At 37.3% G+C, this 9,414-nt stretch overlaps 2 protein-coding genes across 2 annotated transcripts in view; one reads left to right on the top strand and one right to left on the bottom strand.

Moving 5' to 3' along the window:
- Window positions 1–1,944, top strand: part of LOC106874736 (serine/threonine-protein kinase RIO1) — a 7,099-nt gene extending 5,155 nt beyond the window's left edge. Inside the window, exon 2 of the mRNA XM_014922572.2 lies at window positions 884–1,944. Coding sequence (XP_014778058.2) covers window positions 884–891 — 8 coding nt within the window. The 3' untranslated portion in view covers window positions 892–1,944. The remainder of the gene's footprint in view (window positions 1–883) is intronic.
- LOC106874727 (uncharacterized membrane protein DDB_G0293934) overlaps window positions 1,945–9,414 on the bottom strand; it is a 21,208-nt gene continuing 13,738 nt past the window's right edge. Inside the window, exons 5-7 of the mRNA XM_052970412.1 lie at window positions 8,420–8,487; window positions 6,088–6,311; window positions 1,945–5,252 (exon numbers count right to left, since the gene is read on the bottom strand). Coding sequence (XP_052826372.1) covers window positions 1,945–5,252; window positions 6,088–6,311; window positions 8,420–8,487 — 3,600 coding nt within the window. The remainder of the gene's footprint in view (window positions 5,253–6,087; window positions 6,312–8,419; window positions 8,488–9,414) is intronic.

Below are 9,414 nucleotides of genomic sequence, written 5' to 3'. Positions count from 1 at the left end.
TCATTGTGTTCTACATGTCCAGGTCGTACGAGTAGCCTTCTCGCAACTTAGATGTGAAAATGAACGGCTTCAATTTCTATTGAAACAGAAAAAGGATCACATGTGGAGTCCCCACCACGAAACTTGATATGCTAGAAATAACAGCTAAACGCGGACAATCCAAATCGCAAAAAAATTTTTTAGGGGGAATCGCATGACCGGGACATATAGAACACATTATCGAACACGAAAATCGCCTAACTTAAAAAATAAAAAAGTTACAGCCATTTTCCCTCAGTGTCTAATTCCAATGTCCACCCTCTTTTTCTCCGCTCTTTGTAACGTGTCGGCTGGTGGTGTTAAGCGGAGGCAATCTCCCTCCTTCACAATTAGTCAATTGTATTCCTTAAAATCTCTCCCTTCCGTCTCAACTTCCCTTAGCTGCAACATGTTGGGTGCCGGGCTTCTGCCCCGCCACCGCAGCATAGCTGCCAGCTTCCGTGCCCATCAATGGGTAGAAAAAACAAATTCAACAATAGTTCAATCAACAAATCCATCAACAATTTCAATAACAGTTTCAAAAATCGATTTTCACAAATGTCAACAGTTCACACAGTTTCTTTATTTTATTGAAATGAGTCAGTCCACTTTTGGTCACGGGGGGGTGGTCAGGATCTTTCCACAACACCTTGGAACCAGGTAAGGATTGGCCACATGCATGGCATCTGGCTGTTAGTTGTGATTTCCAAGTTTTGACATATATAACTAATATATAAAGTATTCCACAAATTTGTAACCACGATCAAAAAAGATAACATATTTAAAATTTCTTTCTCTTTGTTAATAGTTGAAATATTTATTACTAGAAACATTTTTAATTTAACATTCTTTGTTTTATTTTCAGGAACTTGAATAATAAACATGGAAATTAATTTTTTTTTTTAATATAAAATAGATTTTTATTTAGCAACATACTTTTGCAGGAAGAAAAAGAAAAGTCACTATATTAGAAGTATAAAAAAAAAAATCAGAACTACCTCACAAAGGAAACAAAGAAAATGAAAAAATGCAGGGTTAAACAGCAGGAGATGGTGGCGGGAGAATTGTATATCCCAGACTGATTTCCTCCGCAGAATCCGGATAACTGTGGCCCGTTTGAGAAATGAGCCTCATGGGGTTGGGTGGCTGTTGCAGCGAGTATCGCTTGGCCATTCTGATCAGCAACGCCTTTGCAAACATGGAAATTATTTTTAGATAACAAGTTGTAACCATGTGGTCAATTAATGTAAGGGAGATAATCATTTCTAGATAATCCTTGTAGCTTGCTTACCAACCACATGGTTCTGGGTTCAGTCCCACTGTGTGGCACCTTGGGTAAGTGTCTTCTGCTATAGCCTCGGGCCGACCAAAGCCTTGTGAGTGGATTTGGTAGATGAAAACCGAAAGAAGTTTGTCATATATATGTATATATATGTTTGTGTCTGTGTTTGTCCCCCCACCATCTTTTGACAACTGATGTTTGTGTGCTTATGTCCCCATAACTTAGCGGCTTGGCAAAAGAGACTGATAGAATAAGTACTAGGCTTACAAAGAGTAAGTCCTGGAGTCGATTTGTTCGACTAAAAGGTGGTGACTGAAACAAATAAAAGAAAAAGAATTAAAAAAATATATATCATTGGTGTTGGTGCCGATGTCATGTAAAAAACAAAAAAACATCCAGTACTCTATGTGAAGTGGTTGGCGTTTGGAATGGCATCCAGCTGTAGAAATCAAGCCAAAATGGACAATGGAGCTTGGTGTGGTCTCTGGCCTTGACAGTTCCTGTCGATATATTTTATGGTTTATTATTGTTTATATTTTGAATTACATAATGGCGGCACCAAAATCTTTTAGATGCTTAGAGCCTCTGTGGATCTTAATCTGTCCCTGGTTGTGAACTTAACAATTTGACAATATTTCTATTAATTACTTGTTTTTTTGTTTCTTTTGTAATGAAGACTTTGTGGCTGTGAAGCTAGAAGCTGTTGCAGTTGCAGCTTTTACTGCAAACATATTGTCAGAAATACGATCTGGGGTCACTTTTAATTTCATAACAGATTGGTTTGAAGGTGATACCAAACCCATATATGGAGGATTTGGTGCGGTAAAACCATTAATTGAAGTGAGAGGCTTTGGAGAAGATACAGTCACTGCCTCATGACTGGAAGAATTATTGGTGAATTGCTGTTGATCTGATATAAATTTTGGTGAGGATATAAATTGGTTTGATGTAGTGGGCACATCTTGGGTTGTATTACTTATAAACTGAGGAACAGAGATATGTAGTGGATGTGTTTTAGTCAGGTTATGGGACCATTTAGAGCTTGACACATGAAGAAGATCAGAAGTTACATTTAGCAGGTGTGTCAAAGATTTGTTTTGCTCAAAAGTAGGAACATTTTGTAAATGCTTTATTTCTGTTGATATTGGTCTTGGAGAGCTCTCAGTTGAGGCAGAATGTTGAACCTTTCTTCGAGTGGTATTAGGTGTAAACGCTGTTGTAATATTCGGAGTATTAGTTGTTGAATTATAATTTGTATTCACATTAATCTCAAGAGGGTTTACTATGGATGTATCATGATTCACCATATATATAACATTTTTCTCAGTTATTTTACTAGTTACAAGCACTTCCTCAGGAGCAAATGAAGCTAAAACATTAGAATCTAGGGGTTTAATTACATTCAATCTTGTTGCAGTAGAATTTTGTGTAGGGTGAAAACTATGTAGTGGTTTAGTATTAGTAACATCTACATTCTGGTTAGTTGTTAATCTATTGGTGATATTTGTGATTATAGAAGCTAGTAGCGAGCCTTTCATAGATTCGGTGACAATACTGAGTTTCGTGGGCTTTTTATAACCCTTTTTGGTAAATGCATTATGAGTGTCATTTCCAATGTTATTGTCAGGTAAAGTTTTATTGACAGGAATCTTTACCCAACCAAATCCTGCAGACATAAAAGCAGTTACACCAGTATCTTCTTCAGAGTCGGTTGGATGCTCTTTCTTAATGTTATTGTCAATCTGGAAATCAGCTTGATGGACAGCTCCGATGGTCAAATTTTCATTATCGGCTTTCACTGTGTTTTTCAATAAATTCAAATCCTGGGACCAAACAGTGGTATCAGTGTTACTCTTTGTAATAGGTATTGTTGGGGACACAATGCCCTGAGAATGCTGAGGCAGAGGGGGTTCAACTGTTGTGAATGTCCTGTGATAAGGACTTGTCACTGTGACAGTATACATTTGTAGAGAAGCATCTTGCTGATTCATGTCTGTGATAGACTTCTGTGTAACAGCAACTAACTGGCTTTTAACTGTGGTGAATTCATGTAATGTAACACCACTTAGCTGGTCCCTATTTCTAGTTGACTTTGTGTTAGCTACATCTTGTTGACCCCTGTCTCTGTTGAGCTGGAATATATCAACAACTTGCTGGCTCACATTTGTGGTAGGCTTCTGTGCTGTATCAATACCTTGTTGATCCCTGTTTCTAGTTGATTGGGGTGTATCAATATTTTGTTGAGCCCTGTCTCTGTTTGACTGGAGTATACCAACAATTTGCTGGTTCCAGTTTGTAGTAGGCTTCTGTGATGTAATAATACTTTGCTGGTCGCTATTTCTGTCTGACTCTGATATAACAACAGCTTGTGGTATTCTGTTTGTAGTAGATGCTTTTAATGCAATAAAACCTTGTTGGCTTCTTTTTGTGGTTACCTTCTGTAAAATAACAGGTTGTTGGTCCCTGTCTGGGGAGGACCTGCTTGTTGTAGCAATGTAATCACTTTTGTTTAAATATTTGTTGATCAAAGGAGTTATTGAAACATCTTGCACGAAATGGGATTCATCTGTTGATTTGAGGCCTATATTTCTCATATGGGTATGATTTGGTGTTAAATTTCCTTTTCCCATTCCTGGGGCCTTTGGCCTGTCATTGGAAGTAGAAGTGACCAGAGAAGAGAGTATATCTTTAAAAGAATTAGTGGTTGAGCCTGAATTTGAGATTATAGCATTAGGATGATCCTGACTCAATCCACTGGCTATGTATGTTTTTTCAATCTCTAGCTGATTCCTAGTTACATTAGCAGAGGAAGAAAGCAGATACAAATCTGAAACAATGGCTTTATTCCCAGATTCTGAACCAGGTTGTGATGTTCTAATAGTTGTCTCATCAAAGGTGTCAACTGGAAGCTTCAATGTAGAGTTGTTGTCTTCCATAATAATATCTGATAACATGTCGGTTACATTTCTTTGACTATTGGTAACAACTGGAATTTTCTTGATATCTGAATTAAGATTCCCCTGTTTTCCTATATAATCTTTGTAGCTACTCTTATCAGTTTTAACAGGTGTAAGTGAGCTCTTAAATATGTTACTGTCATTCTTTTCAGAAAGATCAAATGGATTATTTGTAATCCCCACTAGATTATTGGGTCCCTGCAAAGGATTATCTTTATTCATGTCAGTGTTTGCCATATAATTTTGAACTGTTGCAGTTTTGTTGGAATTTATAATCCCAACTTCTGCTGGCAGATCTTTACGAGATTTTTGTTTTTCATGCTTACTATTCGTGTGATTGCTGCTTGATGAATTTTGTTTGTTTTGTGAAGAAGCCCTCGTTAAATACTGAAAAGGAATGGCCAGCCAACCAGAACCAGAAGGTTTTATGTTAATACCAGTTTTTACATTGATTGATTCATGCGAATTGTTCTCTTGCTTAGTCCTGGGATTAGTGTTATTTTCTCTATGTAGGGTCAATGTAGTTATGGACAAGTTCACTTGTTTGATTTCAGATTGATTACTGTGACCTTTGTCGACATCTAGGCCAGTAATGTCCTCACTGATATTTCTAGTCAGATTTGTAAAGATAGAACTTTTCTCAACTAGAGTTTTGTTGTGGAGAAAATTAAAAACATCACTTAATTCTTTTGAGTGTTGAAGATCAAAGGAATTGCTTGTGATTGCTGCAAGGAATCTATAGCCCCAAACACCTGTAGAACTTGTCCAGCTGGGTATAGTAACAGCAGCTTTAAGTGAATTTTCTTGTCTCTTTATGGAATCATGACTTATATTTGTTTTTGTGTTAGGATCAGTTATCCTTTCAGTATTGACCATTGTCACAGAACTGGTTTGATCAGTAACATTTTGATTGGTACTTAAATGTAAATGGTCATTCCAAGTAGTATTTTCATCTACATCATTTGGTGCGGCAAAGTCCAAGTGATTACCTGTCTCTGAAACATAAAAATTTGATTTTTTTGAAGCCTCATAACTAACACAAGAAAATAAAAAATTGTGACTTTCATCTTTTATACATGATAGAATAAATACTTGCTGCATATCAAAGTTCTACTTGATTAGAATTGATCTGAGACTATACAACCAGGAAGAAGATTAAAATGATAAACAAAAGACTTTGTGTGTGTGTAATGCCATTTTATGTACAATCTAAATTACTCATGCATAACAGATAATGATTAGTGTCAGAAAAGTCATCTAGGCGCAGGAGTGGCTGTGTGGTAAGTAGCTTGCTTACCAACCACACGGTTCTGGGTTCAGTCCCACTGCGTGGCACCTTGGGCAAGTGTCTTCTACTATTGCCTCGGGCCAACCAAAGCCTTGTGAATGGATTTGGTAGACAGAAAGTGAAAGAAGCCTGTCGTATATATGTATATATATATATATGTATGTGTGTGTATATGTTTGTGTGTCTGTGTTTGTCCCCCCCAACATCGCTTGACAACTGATGGTGGTGTGTTTACGTCCCCGTAACTTGGCGGTTCGGCAAAAGAGACCGATAGAATAAGTACTAGGCATCCAAAGAATAAGTCCTGGGGTCGATTTGCTCGACTAAAGGCGGTGCTCCAGCATGGCCACAGTCGAATGACTGAAACAAGTAAAAGAGTAAAAGAATATCTGTTAAACAATGCTTTAGTAAGTATTCACCCGACCCATGCCAGCATTAAAAATGGACATAAAATGAATGAGTGTCATAAGTTGAATGAATAAAAATGCCTTTAATTTAGCTTCTTCAAACAATGAAAGAGGAAAATGGTGAAAGTTGATTACCTTTAATAAAGAAAGGGGCTGCAGAAGATACTGCTTTGATAAGATGCACCCTTAACGATTTGTAAGGTATCAAGAAACGATCTATCTTGATATAAATTTTCTGATTGACCAGCTGCAAATTTGATTTAGATATAATAATATCACGAATTTGATCAGGGCTGGACAACTTGTTGCTGTTCTTGAAAGCAAGGAGGACACCCAATCCAATGTAGCTGTGAGATTTTCTGAAAGGGAAAACCAAAAGGAGAAGAAATATGGGCCATTATAAAGAGTAATTGAAACCATGTTCATGTTCATGTTCACTGTACATAGCTCCTACTGATCATTCTCAACCTCGTTTCTAAATGTGAGTAGCCTTCGTGCCGGTGGCACGTAAAAGCACTCACTACACTCTCGGAGTGGTTGGCGTTAGGAAGGGCATCCAGCTGTAGAAACTCTGCCAAATCAGATTGGAGCCTGGTGTAGCCATCTGGTTTACCAGTCCTCAGTCAAATCGTCCAACCCATGCTAGCATGGAAAGCAGACGTTAAACAATGATGATGATGATGAATAAGAACTTTACATGGAAATAACAGTCAATTCTTTCTCAAATCACATTCTATTCTCTTAAATAAGGAAAAAGCATATAAGAAAATAAGGTCCTAGGTACACACTAAAAAACTTGCAACGGTAAGGTTGGAATGTCTTTTATTGTATGCCTGCTTGACCAAATTTCACCTGGATCTAACCAACACCAATAATATGTATGTTTTTTTAATTGCAGCTCAGTGCTGTTTATGGAGATCTGTGGCCATCTCTTTTGTTTATTTAGAACTACATTGTCCATCAAGTTCTTCTTTATTTAAGATGGCAGAGTATGACAAGAGAGAGATTTGACTGCTATTTCTCACATGTTGAACAACTACATAGATTGTTCATCGCAAACAGGATTTGGCAGCAATTTCAAAAGCATGTTGAATGCTTACATAGGTGTCCGATTCTTTCTGGGTTGTATGTGTGTAAGCTAATTGTCTGTTTAGCTGTTTGCAGTATTCTATATCAATAGACAGAACACTTGACTCTAAAAGATTCCACTCTATCAGAATACAAATAACTCATTACTTTAAGTAGTGACATCATTCTCACATAGATGATGATTTCATTAGTTTGCATTACAGAGCTTCGTTCTGTTTATGAGGAAAGCTATCTACAATAGATCACTGTTCATTCTGAGAATAGACTTGTGTCTCATTTCCTTATCACTTATCAAAACTTGAGACAAGCCTAATTATATAAATCTATGTGTTGCTTTACTATGGCTGGCTGTAGCCAAGAAAGACAAAACACTCAATGAAAAATTCCACGATGGAATAAAAGCATGTGTCAGTGAGGGTGATAAGGTCGCAGAACACCAGCTCCAAGTGGAACCCATCATTGCCATATCTGTGCAATAGTGTTGGTTTCTAGCAGAAGAGAAAAGCCACATCTGTGCTGCTCATGTTTAGGAGAACAATCAAGCAATGGTACTGCTCAAAACCAAGTTGCAGCCACAATGCATGCATGTATGTATGTATGCATACATGCACACGTGTGTGTGTGCATTTCTGTTCTTTGTTTTTGAAATTTCTCCAATGAAGAAGGAACCAGCTCCTGACCATGAAACAATTCCCTCATTGGAAATTTAACTCCTCAGCAGAGTCCCACATACTAAACTTTAACATGTCTTACATTTTCTTATATTACTCAACTTGTGTACAAATGTGTAGTGACGCATAGTTCTAGACAACATGTTGGAACATTCATCTATGCATACGCAAGGATTAGAGCCTTCCGAAGACCTGACGGAAGCCCCTTATGCGCATGTGCAATCATTAGCAGCAGCTAGGGTTCACCCCCATTCACCTTCTTCGATCACAGCTTCTGACTGGGCAGGACGCAACTTAGAGCAGTTCCATCAAGAATTGGACCTTTAATGGCAAGCGGCACTGCGGGTCTGTAATAATGCCTTATTGCCTTGGTGCCTAACTACCAGCCCTGCTGTTTCTTCACCTAGGTGTTCATGGCTACCATTAACTTGAGATGGAACGTTTATTCAAAGAAATAAATTATTATTATTATTATTTATTCAGAGAGATCTTGTCCTCGCCTTTTCCTTCCATGAACTAAGTATGAAATTGTGAAGCACCCAGCAAGTGCTAAATCACATTTTCTACAAATGCCTCTGTATATATCTTTGTTTGTTTCCTTGTTTAAGTTGAGGACTTAGATGTGAAGAAATGTTGGCAGCATTTTAACATACGAACTCAAGAGTTGAATTTATAACCTTAAGAATCTGAAGAAGAAAGAAACTTACGTTATATTTTTGAGAGTGCAACCCTTTTGAATTTCAGACAGGTAACTTGATTTTATATAGCGATTTACCTGAAAACATGCATAAATAAATAATTAAAGAGAAGGGTTATGTTTCAGAGCCAGGCATTTGATAGAGTTATTTCCTGTACATTTCTAGAGTTTACTATACCTATACACCCGCCACACACAAAGGCTACTTTCTCTATAAACCTTCCTCTGATACTGCTGCACCTCATATGTGTCCGTAGCTTGCACTGGGTACAGCCTATGGAGTTTCTACCTACAATTTTCTACATATCGAGCAGGGCCATGTCCCCAAAGGAATTTGTGATTTGTCTGTTTTCTGACTTACTAAGACTTTGGTCTTTGCTAAATAAACACTAAGACCCTTTGATTCCAGGCCTTGCTTACATACCTGAAATTTCTTATTTTGAATAGAATTATGTAAATGTATTACATCCAAACAAACAACTATAAAACTCACCCGACTACTCAATCCTATAATTTTATAGTATTGAATGTGATGAGAAAAAACTATGCAGAGAAACAAAGTTTTAACAATGTTAACTTGTCTTTAACCAGTCTTTCAAGTTAATACATATATTTATATATATACTAGCAGAAATACCCGGCGTTGCCCTGGTTAAAGAGAATAATGAAATCTAAAAACGCCGTCTAGACTACGCATCATCTTTATATATAGAGATGTATATACACACACGCACCCAAACACACGTATATATATGTATATCAATATAAATATATGAAAGTCAATGAAGTTTCGTAAAAGAAGGTGATCATGTACATACTTTCTTGCTGTTGTGATTATAACACCTCATTGTAAACTATGTTCCTTGTTTTCCCTTGTGGAGCATATACAAATAGGTTTTTTGTTGCTGCCCACTCTTGAGCAGCCAACATACAGTTGTCCATGTGAGAAGCAGGGCTCTTCCAAGAGAAGACCAGCTACAGACAGTGTTTGACCCTGATATTTGT

The sequence above is a fragment of the Octopus bimaculoides genome, chromosome 9, assembly GCF_001194135.2.
Source record: "Octopus bimaculoides isolate UCB-OBI-ISO-001 chromosome 9, ASM119413v2, whole genome shotgun sequence".
NCBI lineage: Eukaryota > Metazoa > Mollusca > Cephalopoda > Octopoda > Octopodidae > Octopus > Octopus bimaculoides.
The sequence above is the reverse complement of the archived record's forward strand: the minus strand, read 5'-3'. Positions and strand labels throughout refer to the sequence as shown.